General features: G+C 47.2%; 1 protein-coding gene across 1 annotated transcript; it reads right to left on the reverse strand.

Moving 5' to 3' along the window:
- Nucleotides 1-20,473: 20,473 nt before the first annotated feature.
- On the reverse strand, nucleotides 20,474-21,261 carry LOC136491207 (copper transport protein ATX1-like). The gene is made up of 2 exons (XM_066487443.1): nucleotides 20,936-21,261; nucleotides 20,474-20,820 (listed from the first exon to the last, which is right to left on the reverse strand). Exons 1-2 carry the CDS (start codon nucleotides 21,057-21,059, stop codon nucleotides 20,573-20,575), a joined length of 372 nt encoding a protein of 123 aa, XP_066343540.1. The 5' UTR covers nucleotides 21,060-21,261; the 3' UTR covers nucleotides 20,474-20,572.
- Between the last annotated feature and the right edge of the window lie 2,654 nt (nucleotides 21,262-23,915).

The raw sequence follows: 23,915 nt of genomic DNA on the forward strand, positions 1-23,915 counted from the left end.
TAATAAAGTCAGTCTTAATGGTAGTTTTAAATAACTTTCATTCTCATTAATTGCTATGATACGTCGGCATATTTGCTGAGTTGGCAGAGTATTAACAAGGAGGAGAGAGGAGATGAGAGTTTCATCAGGATCAAACATCCTTCATGGTTTTGTGCATAATGATTACATAGTTAATAATAATCTAACTATCTTTAGGTACATCAACAATGAGGGCCTCATTGTGATCAAGCCATACGTAAGCAGGTTCGTCACTCTCTTGAAGGATAGGTAGGGGTATGTTCGCCCCGAATGGAGTTATTTCCTGATAGCCCCTGTAGTCTTCTTCGTTCGTCACTCCATCGACACCGACAATCTTCCTTTTCCCTTCTTGGACTACTTTTAGCCTTCCTTTTGTCTTGTTGTCCCTTGCATAGAAGACTTGTATAACATCTTTTGCAAGGACGAAGGGGTCATCTCTGTATGCGGTCTTAGTAAGATCAACAGTAGTGAACCCTTCGCTGTCAGTATTGATTTCCTCGAGCCGGATCCACTGGCAGTGAAAAAGAGCTGCCTTCAATGGACCATAGGCTAGCTCCCATATCTCCTCTATGAAATCATAGTATGTCACCTGCACGTTGCCGTTTTTATCGTGAGCATCAAAATGAACACCACAATTTTGGTATGTGCTCTTTCCAACTTGCTTTTATGTGTAAAATGTGAATCCATTGATCTCATGTCATTGGTACTTAAGATATGTACTCGAAGGTCCCTTGGCTAAGGCATCTAGTTGATTACCCAACTTTATTCAAAGCAAGCGACATCGCAACCAGTTGATAAATTCCTCCTTATATTTTTTTATCTAGCCAAGCCTATGACCTGCTTGGATATAGAGTTTGCAGCGATTGTCTGTGCTCATCAATGTATGGCATCACACCCTCGGCTTGCTAGAGAACAACAAACTATGCCTGTCTGAAAGAAATAGGGTCGTCTACTGTAACAGATTTCTCCCCAATCGTTCCTTTGCTATGTAGTCTTCCCTCGTGACGAGATTCTGGAACTCCGACCCTTTTGATGTCCAGATAATATGTGCAGAACTCAATGGCCTCCTCCATTGACCATCCTTTAACCATGCCCCCTTCTGGCCTGAATCAGTTCCTAACATACCTCCTAAAAACTTTCATCAATCTTTCGAAAGGGAACATCTAATGCAGGTATATTGGGCCAAGGGCTCTAATTTGGTCAACAAGATAAATGAGCAGATGCAATGAGATATTAAAGTAAGTTGGAGGGAAATGCATTTCAAGCCTAACGAAAGTTTTGGCTATGTCCCGCTGTAGCTGCTCTAGCGTGGACACATCAATGACCTTTTTTGAGATCACGTTGAAGAACGAGCAAAGCTTTATGATTGGGGCGTGGACCTTTGGGGGGAGGATACCATGCAGGGCAACAGAGAGAAGCTGAGTAATAATGACATGACAGTCATGGGCCTTCATAGGGCCATAGCTAAACTTGAGTTCTCTCATGTTCACTAGCCTCTTCGGGTTCACACGGTAGCCCGTCGGGACTTTGTGTTCATTGAAGTAAGAAATAAGTGCACGCTTTTCTTCCTTCTTCAATGTCCATGACGCAACCAGAAGTTTGAACTAGCCATTTTCTAGCTCCATGGGATGCAGCTCTTTCCTGATTCCCAAGTGTTGCATGTCTAGGCGTGTGGCTAGTGAATCCTTCGATGCCCCCGGGGGCCATCAAGGTGTTAAGAGTGTTAGCGCACACGTTTTTAGTGATGTGCATGGGATCAAGACAGTGGTGTACACTCAGAAATGGCCAGTAAGGTAGTTTCTAGAAAAACTGATTTTTTCTTCCAAACGCTCCCATCAGGCGCTGCTACTACATTGTCCCCCTTCCTAAGGATAACCTCTAGTTTATTGAGTTCTCGAAGTATCGCAGGCCCGTCTCGATATTTTGGAGCTAAGTGTTTCTCAATAGTACCGTTGAAATCTTTTCTGTTCCTGCGGTAAGGGGGATCCTTAGGTAGGAACCTACAGTGTCCCATATAAACTATCTTTGAGTTATTTGGTAGATTTACCGCATCGGTGTCGTCCAAGCACTCGACACATCCAATATAGCCTTTTGTCTTCTCTCCGGACAATGAACCTCGACCTGGCAGGTCGGTGATTATAGCGATAAGTACTCCCTTAATCGTGACATGTTCCTTTTTGTACTCATCCCAAACATTCGGCACACCCTTTTCAAACATCTCCACTAGTTCATCGATCACTAGTTCTAGAAACACATCGATGTTATTTTTATGTTGTCTTGGCCCTTGGATCAATAGTGGTATCTGGATGTACGACCATTTCATATAGATCCAAGGTAGAAGGTTGTATATACAAAGCGTCACTAGCCAGGTGCTATGATTGCTTCTAACCTGGTCGAAAGGATTCATCCCATTTGTGCTCAAAGCAAACTAAAGGTGTCTTACCTCTCCACCGATGTCTTTATAGAACATAGTATTGATAGTCCTCCAATCACGCCCATCGATGGGGTGCCTCATCATTGTATCTTTCTTACGCTCTATGCAAACAGTCTATGTACCCGGAGAGCTATAGGAAAATACCAAATGACCTTTACAGGACCTCTTCTAGTCTTGGTACCCTTATCTGATGGCCCTTCCTTGTACCGTGGAGCTTCACACTTGGGGCACTTGTCCAAGTCTTTGTATTTTTCTCCACGGTATAATATGCAATCATTGGAACACGCGTGGATTTTTTCAACCTCGAGGCCGATGGGGCAGATCATTTGCTTGGCTAAGTATGTCTTTTCTGGCAACTCATTTTTTCTGGGAGCATTTTCCTTATTATACCTAACAACTGATCGAAGCATTTATCGCTCAATCCATTTGTCGATTTGAACTCTAACAGCATGATGTTGGCTTTCAGTTTGCTCATTGGATAATTTCTATACAATGGTGTTTTACCATCTTATCTCATTTTCTCTAGTTTTCTCAGCTGTCTTTCACTAAAACATTCGGTCTCTACATTACTTAGCAGCTGAGAAATGTCATCGTTATCCTCGGTATCGTTAGCTAGCGTGTTCTTAAACACATTATTAACTATGGCCATAGGTTCCGTATTGACACCGGGTTCCTCGTCAGTATAGTGGATGGCTACGTCAAGCATGTCCACATCATCTTCATTTTCCTGCAGAACATTCACACCAACCTCACCATGCATAGTCCATATCATATAGTTTGGCATGAACCCCCTGATAATCAAGTGCGATCGTATAGACTCAATTTGATGAAAGTTTCTATGATTCTTGTAATCTTTGCATGGGCAGAAGACAGGGTTCCCATTCCCAGCATAGGCTTTGGCATCGGTGATAAATTGGTTGACGTCATGCATGTACCGCTTGTTCGTTCGGGACAGATACATCCACTCTTGATCCATCTCTGCACAAAAAAATACTGAGATAATAATTACAAAGAATTAATAAGAAATTAAGCTTCATGAACAAGAATTGTAGCTCGAAAGTACCATTTTTGGAAAATATTATTATACACTAATTATTGAAAAATTAAAATTGGTAGCCCCGGCCCTGTAAATAAAAAATCGTAGTAAAAAAATAATTATTATGCAATAATAAAGAACATCTATTCTACTCTACTTCTAAGAACTAATTATAGCTTCACATACTAACAATGATGATCTTGACCACCATGGAATAATTAGCTAGGAATTTAAATGTGTTCATAGACACTAACCGTTTGGATGATGGATTCACCATAATTTAAGCCTTGCCCAAATGTCCAATTAAAAAAGTGCTCTCTAGAATGGAGAAAGAATTAGAATGAGAATCAAGCAATGTAGTCTTCAAAACGAAGCTAATTAAGCAACAAAATCAAAGAAGTGGATGTTTGTTACTAACCTTAAAGCAAAAAGATCAAGTCATTCTTCAAAATCCAAGCACTAGCTTCATGGTGAAGAGCAGCCGCAGCAATGGAGGAAAGGGTCCAAATGCGCGTCTCTGTTTTCGGGATGGAAGAGAGGAGGAAGGAGAGGACGTCTGTAGCCTTTTTGTGTTGTAGGCTTATCACCGTCGGTTCTTGGCTAGAACCGACAGTGATAGAGCCCAATCACTATCGGCTCTTGGCTTAAACCGGCACTGATGAGTGACTATCAAAACACTGCCGGTTCAAGCCACAAACCGGCAGTGATGTGGTCCTTCACTGTCGGTTTTAGCCCAACCCTAATCATTTTTTCATTTTCAAGCTCATAATCGACAGTGAAGGTACATCATTGTCAGTTCTCACAAATCCGACAGTGATGTGCGAATCTAGCGTAGTGACCAAGCGGATCGGACGCGACGGTGCACATGTACACCAAGCAAGCACACTGGCCGGCCAGCCGGCGCCCATGCCAGGCAATCTGGTTCGGTCGTTCGGATGCTCTCGGCGCGCGCTTTTCATTCCCTGCGCTCCGGTCCGGATCGGAGGACCACGCACCGACGCACGCATGCGCCTTTGTATTGCTTCAAACCGAGTAAAAGACGACGCGCGCACATGACATGGCCCCGACGCGCGCGAGATCGAGTCCCCTCTCTACCCTGCTTCTTGCTGTGTGTGCTACTAGCTAGCCGGCAGCTAACGATCGAGATAGACGTGCTCGTTTGCTTCCATCTCACCTCACCTCTCGCCACTAGCTGCTGCTGCTACAGGTAGGCCGGAGGAGCGAGCCTGCACTGTCTCTATCTCTATCTATCTCCGGCCAGGCCGCGCAGACCGGCCATCAGCAGGTCATCAGGCCTGGTTGGTGTACTGGGTCATGCTTCCATAACATCTCCTTGATGGTGGATATTGGGACCTCATCGATCAGCCCATCATCAGTGGTCCAGGCGCCGGCGTGCGCAGCCTCTCCGGCAGGCCGGCCGGCGCGGTCTTCTCAGCAGCTCGCTCTAGCTAGCTAGCTAACTATATGCTCTACCTTAGTTTGCTGCTCTATATATAGTCTTCCTTTAACTTTTGAGACATATATATAGGTATATGTACCTTTCTGATCTTGATAGCTAAAGAAGTGGCCAGTGCCTGCTATTATACGTACGACGTCCAAATTACAAAAGGATTCAACAAGGAGATGGAGTGCTGAATAATGCACTCGTGAGGGCCCAAGAGACTTTTTGGTTGCTGGATGTGAAAGGCACAACAGTAAGGTCTATCTTATGATCTTATTGTTACTTATGGGTGGCTCGCAATGGCGCCTCTACATTAATCCTTACGAGACATGCTAAAATTCTCCAAAAAATAGGAAGACATTGTCATCATTTGATACTCTTATCACCATTGATGAAATAGTAAAGTAATGAAATCTATTTTGTTTTCTAAAAATAACTGCCTTTGTCATTATGAAATACAGCATAAAATAACCCCTAAATTTCATCTAAATTGCGTATATATATCTACTGTTATGAAACATAACCTTTAGTAAACTCTCTAAATTTGTGTCTATATTACCTCCTTCCAATTATGATGGATAATCAAAGTAACCACTCCAATTTACATCTAAATTACCTAATTTGGTTATTATTAAAAATAAAAAGAATATTCTCTCAAATCTACACCCGAATTACTAGCATACCATTCATATCAAGTATCCATGCAAGAGCACTATATAAATATGTACCAAGGAAAATTTTAATAAAATATAAAAGGAGTTCGACTTAGGTCAAAATTAAAACGACTTCCAATTTAAAATGGAGGGATGCAGCAATCTAATACCTACTATTTTGCACGACTACGCTGGCAGCACTGAGTAGTACTCCTTGTGTTTCAAATTGTATGTCATTCTGGCTTTTCTAGATACATGGCTTTTGTTACGAATCTAGATACACATTACGTTACGTCTAGATAAATAGTAACAGCTATGTATCTTGAAAAGCTAAAACCACTTACAATTTGGAATGCAGAGAGTAGAAATTAAAGGCGGTTGTATGCTATATTGATCAAAAGGAACAAGCATGAGGAACAATTAATCACCGATCACATGATAATGGAATATACTCCACATTGTACCCTTGAGCCATGTCTCATATGCAATATGTTGGTTGTGTTTAGTGAGAGATGCTTTTCTCGGTCAAGAAACCCAAAAGCTGTACAGTACAGTACCAACTGTGATTAATTCTGATGGTAGAAGCTTGTCCCCAACAGCTAAAGGAAATCCTAACCCCAAAACTAGGATGGTTTCTATGGCCATTAATTAGTGTCAATTAATGACATGATGATGTGGCCACTATGACACAAAATATTTTTAAGGGTCAAAATTAATTTTTAGGGTCGGTTTTTAAAACCTTTACTACGCTATATCCTATAGATCATCTCGATATTTATAGTTTTATACAAATTTTGTCTTCATTCAAATTCATTTGAAAATTTTATGAATTTACTTATTGTGCGGCTATTTTTAAGGCAGTTGACTAAGTCAACCATATGTAAAAATCGCTTTCTAGCGGCGGTTTACTTAATCAACCACCCCTGTAAATTACATATTTCCGTGGCGGTTGATATATAAGCAATTGCTCCTATAAATCTTATTTTTAGGGACGGTTACCTTAAACCGACCGCCTCTAAAAGATGGATATATTTCTAGGGATGATTTATTTAACATAATTGTTTCTGCAATATGTTTCTAGGGGGCAGTTCATAAACTAAAGTGCTCCGGTGACTAGTTAGAAACGGTTTGCTTAGTGAACTGCCTCTGGAAAAAATAGGAGGAAACCCTATCTTCGGAGACACATGGAGAATCATAAAACATCCGCATATAAGAGCCTCATCCTCCAATTAATGCTAGTAAACACTTAGGGCCTGTTTGCATGGGGTGACTAGTCACCCCTTTTAGTTCCCTTTTATAGTAAAGACCCAAACAGAGTGTGACCAAAGGGGTGACTAAACCTATTAATCCATTAGTCCCTTGGGGTGACTAGGGGACTAATAAAAGACAAAAAAAAACACTCCCCTAACCCTCCCGAACCTTATCATTCCCGAATATATAAATGAAGATTATGTGCATTAATTAAGGGTGTTTCGGTCTTCTGTACCTTAGCTTTAATGGTCATTAACGCAGGCAGCACTGCCGCACAGTGCGTTGCGTACTCCTGGCAGCACAGCACTGCAGCCCATGCCCACCTCCACCCGGCCTGCCGGCCTGCGGGGCTAATTGGTGCATGTGAGATGGAAGCATCCAACGACGTCCCAACAAAGGTGCATTAAGGCCCTGCTCAACCCAGGCAGTGCAACGCACTGGTAGCTAGTAGGAAGGAGTACAGGTCAGGTCCCGTTCGGCTTACCTTATATTCGGCTTCTTTTTTCAACTGAAATAGTGTTTTTCTCTCACAACTATTCAGCCATAATAGTGTTTTTTTAGGCAGTTTCAGTCAAGATTCAGCAAGCCAAATGGGGCCTACATGAGACCATGCCATGCATCAAAGCAAAAGCTAGTGTGTGTATGCATGTGTAGTTTGAAGGGGGGAGAGAGAGAGCGCGCGAGGGGAGGAGGATCATGGCTGTGCTTGTTCTGGCACATCTGACGGCTCTGTGTGGCATGCCATGGCATCCGAGATGGAATCAGAAGGAGGCGTGTGCGAGCTGGGACCTGGGACGAGGCCGGCCTGTCCGGGCCGGGCCCAAGAAAGGACAAAGCTGAGCACTACTGGGCGGTGCATGCATGCAGATGCTGATGCAGCTGCGGCCGGCAGGACAAGCGCTGCGCAGGTCGGGCGGGGTGCGAACACCGAAATAATTCCGCGGCGGCAAGGCGCTCTCTCCCTATCCCTATCTATCCCACTGCACTGCACACGCAAGCACTGCTCACCCCTGATGAGACCGTTGAGCTCGCCCCCGTTACGTCGCTTTCGCAAGCACGCCACGCCTTGGCCCATGTGCACCTGGACCGGTCCAGGTCCAAGCGCCCGCCGTTGGAACGGAAGTGGACCGATCGATCCGCGCAGCGCTTTTGCAACTGTACGTGCGTGTATGTACTGTGCACGAGTCGATAGCGTTCCGCACTTCCGCTCCGCCCCGCCCCGCCCCGTGCCGTGACAATGGCACGCATGGGGGACCGCATGCGTGGGCGACTACGACGGGAGAGGGGCCGGGCTGGGCTTCCGCCGGTTCCACAGATCGGGCTAGCGCGCCCGCATGAGCCGCCCGCGCGCCGCGCTATGGAAGCCGGTGAACCGGTGGTCCAGAAGCCCGGGTGGCCATCGAGTCATCGACTGAATTGTCGTGTCACACACGGTGCGATAGGAGATCGATCGACCCATGGTGTGCAACTGCGCATCTTCTAACCATGCCATCCGGCTTCGCCCTCCTGCCGAGGAGAGAGCCCGAGATACAACGGCGGCAATGCAAAGCATCTCGTTTCAAAAAAAAAAAGAGAGAAAGAAACAGTATGTTACTACTGGAATCGAATGGCATCTCGTTCGACGCCTGTCGCACCAAGCAGTGATACAGCTTAGATGCCGTTTGGTACAGCTCCAACACCAGCTCCTGGAGCTATTTTATGCTAAACATGGTAAAATAGAACAACTGCATTTAAGGAGCTCCTCGTAACTTGCTCTCGTAAAGTTTTGATAAGAGCAGAGATAAAAAAATAGTAGCTTTATCCAGTTCCACCTCATTCTAGTGGGCTATGACAAGGGTAAAGCCCTGATTTGTCCCTGCACGGACAAGAAGAGGTCCACCGGGAGCACAGGACGCGGTCGCCGGGGCGCGCGCAAGGGCATGCACGGGGCGCTGCCACCGGGGCACGCGCAACGTGTCTGCCGCCACCGGGGCATGGAGAAGAAGATGCACGCGTGAAGGGTCCAGCGGTATTGAGATGGGAGAAATAAGAAAAAAAATCAGCAGAAGGATATTATGGTCTTTCCATTGTTTTTGCACACCATGAGTGTTGTAGATTTTATCCCCAACAAGTATATCAGTGTTTTTGCGTAGAAGATTAGAGGGGTAGCACATGGGACACATATGTATACTAGTTTAGATACATGGTACCCTGCGTCTAGTGGAGAATCGATCACTTATTCCATATGTTGCGTAGTTTATAGGGGTGTTGATGGGTTTGTCTACATGTCTAGCTACATGTGTATGGGATATGATTGAGGTACAGATCAGGGGCTCTCTACCCCACCATATATAGTCTAGGATAGGGTTACAGATAGAGTTATGATCGGTTTAGAGGTTGGTTTTCTAGTTTGTAAAAAAAAATTAGTTGGGCATAGTTGGTTTCTAAGTACATCTTGATATGCCTGTCCACCAAGTAGATGAGGTATCCTATCTGGTTTAGGCCTCTCATTTGGCATGTTTGGCCTGCCCTGCCCTAGTTGGGTTGTTTTCCAGGTGACGTGGGTATCTGGGTACCAATATATATGCCTACAATCAAGAGCTCAGCTCCACCGCTAGAGCTACTCATGGAGACGAAGCTTAAAAAAACGGCTCCAATGGTGAAGTGGAGTTGTGCCAAACAATTACTTATGGAGGTTGAAGACATCCTGGCCAACACACACCTCATAAACAATGCATATTCCCGCCGCAACCCTTTCATCACCAATGATGAATGCCTCTCAATTGCATTGCTCTGCAAAGCTCTTAAATCTTGTAACCAACAAGATACTTCGGTGAAATTCATTTGATCCAGTCGTGCTCCCTCTCGTGTACAATTCTTTGTCTGGTTGCTCCTCCACGACCATATCCAAGCAAAGCTAACCTAAAGAAAGAAGTGAATCCTTGAGGATGACAAGTGCGAGATTTGTTCGTCAGCTAAAAGACAACTATACCCACATCGTACTTGGATGCCCCTTGACCAAAACATTATGGGAGGCATTGCGGTTGAAAATAGGTGGAGGCACCATAGTGTGTTGCAATCATTGACGATATTGAGCGCCCAAACCACATCCCTAGGGAACACTAGCCATGTTCGCTTTGCTGAAAAGTCATGGCTGAAAGTACTATTCGCTGATTTGTTGTGAGAGAAAAATATTGTTCGTTCACTGAAATAGTACGGCTCATAAGACAAGCGAATAGGGTGTAGGATCTCTGGTACGTCTAGAGGAGGGTGAATAGGCCTGTAACAATTCAACTCAAACCGAAGTCAAATTCACCAGCGACACTGCCACTCTTTGAGCGCAGCACTGCCGCACCTACAGGAGAGATTAATTCACAGTTCAAAATCTACTCAATGAAATTTAGATCGGGTAAATTTCTTAGCTTCCTATAGGGTGGTAGATCACAGATTGACAGCTAAAAGTGGTGGGAACACCACACACAAGTAGATCGGCCTCAATCCTAGAAGTCACCTCAACAACAACAAGAACACAAGCGTAGCAACACAAGCACAGGATGACATAAGGATTTATCCCGTCGTTCAGCTCGCCACCAAGGCTTGCCTAAGTCCACGTTGTTGAGGTATACCACTAAGGCTTAGGGATTTGCAACCCTACCTCGTTCTCAAGTCAAGAGAGTGAACTCTTAAGATGAGGGATGATTTTACTTGCTGCAAGAGGTGGTAACAAACCTCCTGGGGCTATCACACAAGTTGGCAATCTCACTGGGTGACGCTCTAGCCGGCTAGGAGCCAAGCTCCAAGAGTAACAAACACAATCGCCAGCCAAAACATGAACCAAGTGCTCTTTAGAGTTTAGAATCAATGGAGATGCTCTCTTATCAAGTTTTGGACCCTTATCCCTCAAGGATTGATGGGAAATCAATGGATTTACTAGGGGGCTTGAGGTCAATAATGCAGTGAGAGAGAGAGAACTCCTACTCTGTTTTGAGCGTGCTAAAGTGAGGAAGAAGGGAGCAGGTTGGTTCATTACTATTGGGAAAGAAAGAGAAAGGTATATATACCCCCAGGCCCCAACAGTCACTTAAATCACAAATAGCCGTTGAAGAGAAAAAGAAAAGGTATATACCCCCAGCCCCCAACGGGCATTGCACCCAAGAGATCAGGCAAGACGAGGTCCACGGCGTTGAGGTCGAGCGAGACGAGCCCACGACCAAAGGGTCGGGCGAGACAGAGCCCGCGACCAAAGGGTCGGGTGAGCCGGAGCCCGCGACCTTAGGGTCGGGCGAGACAGGGCCCGCGACCTTAGGGTCGGGCGAGACGGAGCCCGCGACCAAAAGGTCAGGCGAACCGGAGCTCGCACCCAAGGGGTCGGGCAAGACGGAGCCCACGACCTTGGAGTCAGGCGAGACAGAGCCCACGACCAAAGGGTCGGGCGAACCGAAGCCTGCACCCAAGGGGTTGGGCGAACCGAAGCCTGCATCCAAGGGGTCGGGAGAGTCGGAGCTCGCACCCGCAAGACAGTAAGGATAATAGTGAAGTGTAGACTATCTTGGTTGTGAATCTGAGGATGCATGTGGTTGTTTGAGCACTTGGTACCACATGTTAGTTTAAGCATTGTGCCCCCCTTTATAGTACGGCTTTTACTATACTCAAATTCAATATATAAAAGAATATAAACCTCCTTTGAGTTTGAAGACATCTATATTTGTAGTTGGGGGCTCCTCCGTTTCGTGTAGCATCCTCGAATATAAATTTACTGCTTGTCATCTCAACAAATCTCATTAGTTCTCTAATTGCGAGGTCATTATCACGAAAACCCACAATTAAGGCTTGATTGCACTTTCACAGGGCCTATGACGTTTTCCTGATCCTATGTTGCTAGCAAGTTTGGAAGAGAAGAAACAATTTCATCTTCCAAAGGCAAGCGATGAGCATACGTCATATCCTCAATGAATGCAAGAACAAGGCCAGCCTATGGCGTTATAGGTTGCCTGCAAAGAACAAATGTGTGGCTGATACATGGTGCTTATTTTTCTCGGTAGCAATGTAACTCTAGCTTTTGGAACGTACCTCTTGCCTTTCGACTTCCAACCAGTACTGTAATTCCTTAATTTGCTGGGCAACAAGGCCCTAATAAAAACAATATAATTGCGGGTGGGGATCCTCTCTCCCTAGCATCTTATATACTCCCTCTGTTCCTGAAAGAATCAATTTCTAGGAATTCATTCTTATATACTCCCTAGCCTCAGTAGTTTAATGAGGGACAACATGGTCTTTTATCTTCAATGCTAATCTGTCCTAAAGTTGCTAGGAATTCATTCTTTCAGGGACAAAGGAAGCTTATACACCTAGTATTAAGGCGTGACCTGTAAATTTTCATCCTTCACTCTCTACTCCATCAATCCTTCCACTATCCCAAGCGTAAGATCTTGCCCGGTTTTACTAAGTGTAATATGTTGCATGATGAATTAGTGATAAGTGTCCCAATTGATTTATTAATGACTCGTTCATGATCCAAACTTACAATACATGCCCATATAAGTTAGAAATAGCACATACACTACGGGATACATGAGATTTGCCGAGTGCCACGGGCACTCGGCAAAGCCCCAAACACACTCGGCAAAGCGTTTGCCGAGTGTAACACTCGACAAACGACACTCGGCAATATTTTATTGGCAAAGAGCTATTTGTCGAGTGTCAAACGTCGGGCACTCGGCAAAGACTATGCCGAGTCCAAAAAAACACTCGGCAAACATTTTTCGAAAACAATTAAAAAACAAGTCCCGCCGCCGCCACCACCACAGCCGTCGGCCACCACAACCACCACCACACCACCACCACCAAAGCCACCGGGGAAGAAGAAGGGGGAGGGGAGGGGCGCCCATCGGGGAAGAAGATGGGGGAGGGGAGGGGCGCCCGTTGGATCCGCCGCGCGGGGAGAGGGAGGGGGAGGGCGCCGTCGTGCTAGGAGAGGAGGGTCGTGCGCCAGATCCGTCCGCCCGTGCTAGGGCCGGATCTGGCTTCCCCGTGCGCCACCATCGTCGGATCCGCCCATGCCGGGGCCGGATCTGGTGGAGGCGGTGGAGGAGCGCCGCCACGCAGGGAGAGGAAGGGGGAGCGTCGCCATGCCGAGAGAGGAAGGGGGGAGGGCGCCACCGTCGGGAAAGGGAGGTGGAGGGCGCTGCCGCGCAGGGAGAGGGAGAGGGCAGGGCGCCGCCGCACCGGGAGAGGGAGGGGGCCGGATCTGCCGAGACAGATCTAGGGAGGGAGGAGGAGAGAGAGGGAGGGGAGGAGGCGGCCGTGAAGGCCCCCCCAGAGGGAGGGGAGGGGCGTGCCGGCGGGCGGATCTGAGGAGGAGGCAGGAGAGAGAGGAGGGGAGGAAGGGGAGGGCCCCGCCGGCGGGCGGATCTGAGGAGGAGGCAGGAGAGGGAGGGGAGGGGGGCGCGCCGGAGAAGGGGAGGGGTGCGCCGGCGCCCGAAATGGAGCAGGGAAGGGAGGGAGGGGGCGCCCGTGGGGGAAGAATGGGGAGGGGAGGGGCACCCATGGGAATTAACTATGGTTTTTTTTCCTTCGCCGAGTGTCTCAGATCTGGGCACTCGGCAACAAATTTTTTTATTTTTTTCTTCTCCTTCTTTCGCGGTAAAATGATTTTTTGTCCTTTGACAAGTGTCTTAGATCTGGGCACTAGGCAAAGTTTTTTATTTTTTTTCTTCTCCTTATTTCCTAGAAAAATGATTTTTGGTCCTTTGCCGAGTGTGCTAGATCTGGGCACTCGACAAAGTTTTTTTTATTTTTTTTTCTTCTCCTTCGGTCCTAGAAAAATGATTTTTATTCTTTGTCGAGTGCAAAAAATAAAATACTCGGCAAACCCCCTTTTTGCTGAGTATTTTTTTTGACACTCGACGAACCTTTTATTTGCCGAGTGTTTTTTTTTTGCCGAGGGTTTTTAGCGCAGCACTCGGCAAAGAACTTGTTCGCTGAGTGCCCGAGGAAAAACACTTAGCAAACATAAAAACACTAGGTAAATTTGACGTTTCCGGTAGTGATATCTAGTCGTAGTACAAAGTCCATTATTCAAGATGTATCGGAACATATAATGTAAATTATATATTCTGCTGCAACATGCAAGCATATATAATAAAAAAAACAGAAAAAGACCGGATGCCGCGAAAACTCGTTGAAAACAGTGGTAGGTCGTGCACGGGCCACTGGTTATTACTACCGTGAAGCAGATCACGGAGACGTAGTATGTCCAATAACACCGAGCAGACAAGTCAACACAACAATACTATTTGATCGGATTTGGCTGCTTTGCTGCGGAGTGCTACGTACTGCGATGAGGATTTGCCCTCCCCGGCTCCCCCCACACGGGCCACGGGCACCTAGGGAAACACGAAAATAACAGAGGAAGCGATGAAACGTCGAGCTGCACAGACCAGTCAGCCTCATCCACGGCCATGCATGGCATTGCATGTCCGGCGGCCATTGGCGTGCGGGAATATGTTGCGGTTAGGGACACTAATAAAAAGCCGCTGAGGCGTGCTGGCCAGTCCAGTCCCGTACGGACGCGCGTGGCCTCCAATTATTGGCATAATCAAACTAGGCCTCTCAGCTCCCAACACGTACCATACCACAAAGGAATTCCTGCTTTTCATTCGCTCCACGCTTTTGCCTTTGCACTCGACGCTCGTCGGAGGACGGACAGGTAGGTCGGTGATTAAACTACTCATGCGGCAAGAAGGAGACGAGCCGTTTGGTTTGATTACTGTGCCTTTTGGCGGGGGTCAGCAGATGGATCATGAGAGGAGAGCTGCTGCAGCAGGCCTGCAGAGTGCAGCTCAGCTGGATCGGGATCCTGCTGCTCTAAGCGGTGGGACTGTTGGGATTTGTGAGACCGTTTTTGCTTATAGGGTTTCTTCATTGTTGCACCCGCCTGCCTGGACCTCATGGAGGAGCGTTCTAAATGCGTGCTTCACTCTTTATCGTTTCTCTGTCAGGAGGTTGTTAAGAGAGACTAGTTTAATTAAGCGTGGGAGTCGCAAGTAGCGAGGAACAAGTGGTCCCACTTGCCATACATCATCAAACTCTGACCTTTACTACTGCGAGTAGCGTCATTTCTGGTTAGCAGCGCGCGCGTTTGTGTTTATATGCACTGTCAGCGTTCAGCACTGGCCCAAATGCATGAGTACTTTTGTTAGATCGACCAACATGGAGACTGGTTCGCACAGTCTACTGTCCTCAATTTTTCATAGACAGCGTTGGATTGGATTGGAATTGGGCGGGCCAACGAACATGTGGCCCCTGGGCCGCGAGATGCAACTAACGCAGATCAACCATATGTGTTTCATAAGCCCAGATTGCTCGATATTCTCATAGGAATGGTCGAGAAGCCCAATCGATCTCGCGGGCCGGTCGGGCCAAGGTGAACATCGCAAGGCCTACGTGCAGGCAACAGTTGATTCATCTTGTTTTTCTTCTGGATTTCACGATATCATCGTCAGTAATCCATTCAGATTTCCTGTCTTTCCCCTCCTAAATCTGAGAAGAGATTTTATAGAAAATGGAAAAAACAAATTCCACCTTTCCTTCATCCAAAGCATCGTAAGGTTCATCACACAAAACATGATGTTGATCAAGTAAAAAAGCACAGCACCACAAAACTCTTCCAGGAAAATTTGTTGCCAACATATATCCTGTTGTTCCTATGTCCAGACGTGGTGAGAAACTATGCATCGCCGTAGTCTCCAAGGCCTGCAACATAGTAGACGTGATAATGGCTTAAGATCCAAATCCGAATAGAGAAATCTAATTAAAATCCCAGAATATATAAAAAAAAATCCAAAGTACAAACCTACCACAATACAAAACGGTTACTGTCTAATCCAATTTAATTGTTAAGTCCAAATCTATCTAATATGGTCCAAATAACAAAACTATTATAGCTACATGTTGGTCCTAGGTTAAAAGTTGGACCTTAAAATTTAAAATCTTTTGACTGGAGGGGTTGACAAAACTCATTTTTACTCGATGACCTTTGTCGTTCCTCGCCAAGAACAAGAATTCAGCTGAACAAAAGCAATGTTCGGCTGTCTGGTAAAAATAGCACCACCATGTTGCCTCCCCACAGGACCAAATATGACAACACTTGTCCACGCAGGCGATGCTCACAAAAGCGACGGCCCTGTTGGCTTGAACTTATTAATCGTACTTTTTTAATAAAATAATAGTGTTTTTCTCTTATAGTAAATTAGCATCCGCTGTTTTTTCAACCAGCCAAACAAGACCGACGTCTCATCCGAAACAAAAAAAAAAAAAAAACCACTGTGCACTGGCAGACCACGTCCCTTGTCTTCTCTTCTCTGTACGTACATTCGTCGGCAGGACGCCGCAAACCTGGGTAGGCTCACCGCTCCCAGCCGGAGCCCCCCTCCCCCCTGAATGGCTGAATTCCTACTTGCTCCCTAAAAAAATGCACGTCCTTTTTATAATTATTACACAATGCATAATTAATACTGTACTACTATATGATGCAATAGTATTGTGTGCAGTAGTATTTGTTTGAAGCCACCAACCATGGGCAGCAATCTGCCGAGCGGCTTCTGGTGCTGGGGCCCGTGGAAACCGCGGCCGTGGCCCGTGGCGCAGGCGTGCAGCCGCGAGAGTTGAGGCATCGGGTATGTTCGCGGCCTGACGCGCCACGCGCGACACCGTGCGCTGTTTCTGGATCCCCCAACCAAACCACGGGCCGACGCTCGAAAGCGAACCGAACCGAACCGTTTCTTTCCTCGGCTTCTAGCGCATACCAGCAGCGCGCCACCGGGTCACATCAAGCCAGGGCGCGCTGCCCACCGGACGCGACACGCAGCGAGACCAGCTTCCCCGCCTGATCTCATCGTCATCTCCCTCCCCCAATCCCAGAAACCCGACCCGACCCCTTTTAAAAGCCTCGACCGCCCCGCTCCGACGATGCAAGTCCACATCCAAAATTCCGGGTCCGCTGTCCAAGACCAACCCCAGCGAGAGCGGAAGCAGGTTCATTTCCTTCCTTTCAGCAATGATTCTCGTGGCGATAGTGGCGGAGCTGCTGGAGGAGTACACCGCGCTGGTGGCCCGGGTGCTGGAGCAGCTCCTCACCGACGCGCCGTTCCCGCGCCGGATGCGCTTCCTCATGCTGCGGAGCCTCCCCTTCGTGCCGCCGCCTCTGCCCCCGCCGCCGCCGCTGCACGCCCTCCACGTCACCACCCGGGGCTGATCGGCTTCAATTCAGGGCTTTCAGCTGGCCCGCCATGGCCACCCACCAGCATGTGCTTGAGGCAGCTAGCTGAGTACAGATAGGTTGTTGATCAATGATCCACGGTGTGTTTCATTCGTTTCTCGCTTTCGTTTTGTCAGCTCTTGGCTACACGGTGCTGTAAAGGATTAATACTGTCTTCGAGGACTCATTTGTTTCTGTAAATATTCCTGGTAACATGAACCATGGGAAGACTTTCTTCGACACTTTCTTGAGCTCCATACGTGTCTCAGTGTCTGGATATTACGCGGTAAAGTACTTTTCGCTGTACCAAGCCAATACGATGCGTCACCTTCACGGTTTCACCGGCTTTAGCTGGCTGAGAAATATCTGGACACCTCTGGACATGCTTTAGGTAGCGACTGATAGGGATTGTTGGACTGAGTAATGCTCTCTTTTTTTTATCTCACTTTGTTGAGCGTGGCAAGTGGTCTGCCGATTAGAACAAGGTGACAGTGATCCTAGGTTGACAGGAGATGACAGATTCCGCACCAACACCACTCCGCAGCGACTGTATGCTGAGGCAAATCCCGTCCCAAAAACGTCGTTTGCCCGTTTGTGTCAAGGATGCACCGACTTCCTCGACTGGTATGAACTTGGGCACGGAACTAAGAATTTTTCAGTCAGTACTGCTGGCCAAGGATACCTTTTCTTTTTTTGTTTTTAAAATAAAGACACTCAAAAGTTGCTCTTTTTTTCTAAAGGCGGCAAAGGTTTTTTGTTAGATTTTTATTAAACGAGAAAAAGAGAAAAACAATATTACAGAATTACAAAGACGAGCCTATGCTCGCCACCAGTCTGACCCGCAGGCCAGCCACCCTACTCTGTCAAAAGTTGCTCTTTACTCGCGTGCTTCTAAGTGAGACAATTCCTTATCAGACACTGGGAAAATGAGTCGTTCCTTTTTTTTTCCTAAAATTTTCTTCGTTTCCTATTTGACACTTACTTCAACTTTCATCCCTAATTTGACACTGCCGTCAAATCCGTTAGCTAACGGTGTTAACTGGCGGTTAAAAAGACGTTTTTGCCCCTAGAAAAAAAAACGGCGAAGCAAATTTGAGAGGAAAAAAAACCCTGCGCCCGCCTCTGATGCATGCGCCCAGCTGAAAAAAGGCACATGTTTTTTTTCCTCTCAAATTTGCTTCGTCGCTTTTTTTTCTAGGGGCAAAAACATCTTTTTAACAGCCAGTTAACACCGTTAGCTAACGGATTTGACGGTAGTATCAAATTAGGGATGAAAGTTAAAGTGAGTGTCAAATAGGGAACGAAAAAAATTTCAAGACCAAGAAAGGAACGACTCATTTTTCCAGTGTAAAATAAGGAATTCTCTCTGCTGAGTACTGTGAGACGAAGCCGAATGCTTCCTCTTTGCTGAGTACTGTGAGACGAAGCCGAATGCTCTCGCTTATTCAGTTGCGTACTTGCGTGCTTCTCAGTTCTCAGGTCTCTAAGTGTTCAGGGCCTCTTTGAAATACAGTAAATTTTATAGGAATCATATAGGGTCTCTTTAAAACGTAGTAATTTTACAGAAATTATACAGGAATAAACAGGAAAAAATTCCCATATTCCACACATGCCCTCAAGATAGAGATAAGCCTATCATTTTTGGGCTTGGGTATATGGGCCCAACTATCTAAAACCCCAAAGTTAATGTCGAGCCCGACATATTAGCAATGGCTTTTCTTTTGAGTATGTCTACAGAACACTTGAGTGTCTTAACCGCCCAGGACACTCGATTTTTTGCTTCACGTCTTCATCTACGTCACCGCCGTCCATTGTCCATCGCCAGAGCTTCGCGGCTGCGGCCGCGGAGCTTCGACAAGACCTCACCACGCCCATAGCGACCTCCTTCTCCCCTTTCTCGATCTGTCACCGTCATGGCCATGGTCGCCCCCGCCCCCAACCTCGCCCCTGGCCACTTCCTCCGCCATCCACTCCAGCGGCGTCACTAGCGCCTCCGCCTCGCCGCCGTCTCTCCTATCCCCCCACCGCCTTGCCTGCCTGTCTCCCAAAAATTTCTGCTAAGACCGGCCGAATTTGGAGAAGAAGAGAGGAAGAGGAAAATAAGAGAGAAGAATCAGGTGTTGGAACACTAGAGTGAGATGCAAACTTTCTATTTCTTTTTCGTAAGATTCTAATGGAATTATGGAAACCAAAATGCTCCTGCGCGGGCGTTCGGACGGTTTTTCCTATTAGAAGCTATTTTAATTGGATCTAGCTCATACAAATGGCCCAACAGTCTCTACCTTACATATTTCTCTCCCACACCGCTTCTCGTCTTCCTGACGTGGCACTGGGTCGGGGCGTTTGTGGCTGGTAGCACCGTGCTCGCCTTTCTCCTTCGTCGTTGACCGCCTTCCATGACTACATCTTCCTCCTGTGCCCGCCAGCAGCAGCCACAAAGGTGTGCAGACGCTGGGCGCCGCTGGTGGCCAGGCGGCTAGGAGAGGTGACGGTCACTAGCTGGGCCCAAGCCAGGCGCAGGCGCAGCTGGCTACTGCCAGGCCGCGCCACTATCCTTGGCCACCGGCTTGCCAGAATCGGCAGCCCCCCCCCCCCCCGCTCTGTGTTGTGTTGTATGGAAGAAGAAGAAGGGTGAAAACCCCATGATGCAAAATGTATGTTTCAAGTGTTTTATAGGTATGTTGCAAGCGTTCTATATCGATGTTGCAAAAGTAAATCGGGATGTTGTCCATGTTGTAATGGCTATACACGTATGTTTCAAGTGTATGTTCCAAATGTTTCATCTGTTCTAGACCCATGTTGCAAGTGGTTTATCTGGATGTTGCAAAAGTATATCTGGATGTTACATATATATACATGTTGCAAACAAATGTTTCAAGTGTTTTCAGGTATTTCATACGTATGTTTGGAAGTGTTTTATCTGGATGTTGCATATATTTGCAATAGTTTTCAAATATTTTTTAGGTGTTTTCGCAAGTGTTCAGACGCTTGTTTCAAGTGTTTCATCAGTCTTCTTTTTTATGTTGCAACTGTTGTATCTGGATGTTTCAAAAGTAGATTAGATGTTGTACATGGGATGCACGTGGAAAGCAGCTGGTGGCGCGGGCGACGTCCGGGGTGGCGCGGGCCTACTGTTGGTGCGCTCGCTCCTTGTGCGGGCACCTCCGGACGCTAGCGTCTGGATGGGACGTTAGCCCGTTATGAAAACAATAGGACACGTGTCGAACAGAAGAATAACTTTAGTTCGCTGCCTCAGTTCCTCTCCAGCCAATGCAAAGCTAAAACAATGGACTAGTGCCTACTCGAGCTTCATTGATCCGTGCAAACGGCATCTCCTTGTGATTTCACGAGTCAATAACAGAGCACATTTATTCGCTATCAACATGCACGCACTACTGTTAAGTTAGAACCCCTTTCGCGGTTCCTGAGACGTCCTCAAGAAGCAGGCACACACACTACTCACTTGTCCAAAAAGCTAATAAGCTTAAGCGCACGGTCAGATTCAGAGCCGGATCAGCGGGAAAAGCTTCTTCCACGACTTCCTCAACCTGTAGGCGGCGAAGGCTGCCAGGTACTGCTTCGGAGCTTCTCCGGGCGTCGGCACATGCTCGCCTGGGCCCAGTTCGTCACCGTTCCAGAACCGCGCGTCTCGGCGCTTCTTCCGGACGGCGGCGAGCACGTCGTCGCGGTTGCAGATCCCCCACACCATCACCTTCTGCTGGTGGTAGTCTACCTGAACTGAATGTATACCTGCAAAACAAACACGTCCCAGAAGCACACAGTCAGCGGTTAGCCTGATTTCCACTTGACGATGCACACTGTTTTGTACGTAACGCACAGAGCAGTTCAAGATCTATGTAAGCACCTTTGAGATGTGACAGCGCCTTCTTGATCTTCTTCTCGCACCCGTAGGAGTAGAGCGGCACCTTCATCTCCACATACTGCGCCTCGATCTTCCTCCCAGCCAGGACAATCTGCATGTCCGCCATCGGATGATTGTGCCAAGCTAGCTATCGCCTGGAACACCAACTCAGAGCCTGAGCTGGACTGCTCGAGAGATCAGTGTGCGGTTAACCGCAAGAACAGCCCGCGCGGGGGTTAATATACACGCACCAAAAAGGCAACGCCATGGACGTGGGGCATGGGATGGATGATCCTTGCATATCCTGGACATGGATGCATGTCGGCATGTGCGCGCGGCCGGTCTTTTGAGGTTCCGATCCGTCGCCGTGCGCGCTTTTCGCCGACGGGTAACCGGAGCGCACGAGAGTCTGTAGCTGATTCAGGGCTCACACGCCACGGCCGCCGATTAGAAAAAAGAGCCAGCTAGTGGAGGGATTACGTGTAGTCAGTGGCGGCCTGTCGCTGCGGAGCGTCCGGCTGACGAGGCGAGGCGTGCGAGCCCATGTGAGACGCCGTGCAAAGCTGAGCTGGTGGTTGGAGCTTGGAAATGGAGGGGGTGCGGGTGGAGGCGACGGCGTCGTGCTGGGAGTACGTGGCGCGCGGCGCAGCCGCTCGGGGGCATCTTGGCTTTTGGGACCGGTGTCGAATGGAGGCTCCTCCAACTGATTGGTAAGGTCTAAGTCAGGTGACTTATTAAGTCATGTGACTGAAAATTAGTAACTTATAAGTTATGCATGTTTGGTTGTAGATGACTTATAAGTTCATTAAAGGTGTGGGCCTCACGCGAAAAAGGGTGACTTATAAGTTTTAAGCAGGGGTGAACCAACTTAACTTATAAGCAGAGGTGACTTATAAGTTGGTGGTGTTTAACAAAATAAGTCATTTTTTCACTTTTTAACTTATAAACAGGTGACTTATTTGGAACCAAACAGGGCCAAGGGGAATAAAGCCTCTCCAAGTGCATCGATTGGACCGGATTTGGATTTGTTTTTTCGACCCTTTGCATGCATGTGGATCGTCTGTTTCTTGGCAACAAAGGATGGATCGATTCTGCCGGCGAGAGTCGGCAGCTGGGAGCATATTCGATAGTAATTCATCACTGCCAATTTTGTTTTTGATCCGTTTTCAATAATCCAATGAGACAATTTCTGTTCAGGATGACATCTTGGGAACTCCGCTCGGACCAATTACAGTCGGCGGCGCTGAACTAGTAGCTGATGCCGATCGATACACTCAAAATGGGTGCATGGGAGCTCGCCTATAAAATCGCCTATACTACCAATCAAGATCTCTCAGGTGCTCAGCTCAGCAGTCACTCCACTTCCACAAGTTCCACTGGCCGGAAAGTGCAGAGCGATTCCCACGGCGCCATTGATGGCCATCGTCGTCGTGATGGCGGTGGCCGTGGCAGGCGTCGCGGCGAAGGACTCGTCGGGTACCCCCCGAGCTCGACGTGCGGGTGCACCGACCTCGTGTTCTACGCCGGGCAAGAGTTCCACTACCGGGGCGAGACGGCCACGCTCTACACCGGGACTGGCTGCGCCGGCACGCCGTACCAGGTGTTCGAGGACACCCAGGCGTGTGGCGACTTTGGGTGGCGCAGTATCAACATCGACTCCTGAGCACTGTGGTTCCGTCCTGTCCTTCCTTCTATATACGTACAATTTTCGTAAACGACCAATTGATCGTCTTATATATAGCCCAATGTACTACCAGTCAGTTATTTATCACACGTATTAGCCTTGTTTTTTTTTCTGTTACGGTGTCGTCATGGTTGCTCGTATAGTAAGTCGTAACTCCTTTTTTTTTCCTTTTATATTATTTTACATTTATAGAGCTTTGTTACTGTGTTTGGGAGAAACCATTGTCAAAATTATTTACCGCAAGTCATAATTAAGAAAACTAATTAATTATAATTAAGGGCAGTTTGTGCTATTCGTCGATGGCCGTGGCGTGAGGGCGGCTGCAACGAGGATACACGCGCCGACGCAATCTCTCGTGTTACTGTGATGAGAGCGGATGTGTGTGCTTGCATGTGTGTGTCTGTGTGCGCGCGCGTGTCTGTGTGTGCGCCTGCCCATGTGCATGCATATGTGCGTGCGCGTACGCAACACAACTGAAGGAAACATTAAAGGTTGTTCAGGTCATAATGCGTGTGCACGCACGACACAACTAAAGAAAATACTAATAGTTGTTTGGGTTACAACAATTGCTGACACGATATATATCCATTGGTTATTATATTAAGAGGTTAACCTCAACTCAATAAATGATTTACTGCATCTATTCTACAATATATCTTCTTTTGCATTTCGGGGTATGTGCCAGGGTTCGAGGGTTTTCTCGACCGGAGTCATACGATCCCTTCCTATGACATTGCCGTGAGGGCGGTTCTTCCCTCACCGGTCGAGTTTTTTTTATTTAGGTAATCAAATTATTTCCTTAAATACTTCTGTCAGTGTTTACAAATATGATCAAGATGACACAAGGGTATCAGTTGTGTAGTACTCAAAACAATAATATAGCTACTCCTTAGAATACACTCATTGTCCATGTCTTCACGTTGGACAATGGTATTAGTTAGAGTTCTAGCGCAAACAAATTTTGATCTTTTTAAATAAAGGTGAAAGTAATCGAAGTTGAAAAGAGAAAATGGCATAAGAGCATCACCAAGAGTACCCAAAACAGTATCCTAATCTAGGATTTTTGCAAGATTGAAAAATCTCCATCTCCGACTACTCCCGATCCCTCCTAATCTTTTGGCACTTGGAAAAACCATCCCTCACGTGCGAAAAAATACGCGCACCTGAGGCCGCGTGGATCTACACTCGTGGTAGCCGCGCCTTCTTCTTCTTCTTCACGCCAAGTAGAGCTCACGGGCCACGTCTACACCTACCAGACGTCATCCATGATCGACTCGCTCCACCGGTCGCAGGCGTTTC

Source organism: Miscanthus floridulus, chromosome 11 (genome assembly GCF_019320115.1).
Source record: "Miscanthus floridulus cultivar M001 chromosome 11, ASM1932011v1, whole genome shotgun sequence".
In the NCBI taxonomy this organism is placed as follows: domain Eukaryota; kingdom Viridiplantae; phylum Streptophyta; class Magnoliopsida; order Poales; family Poaceae; genus Miscanthus; species Miscanthus floridulus.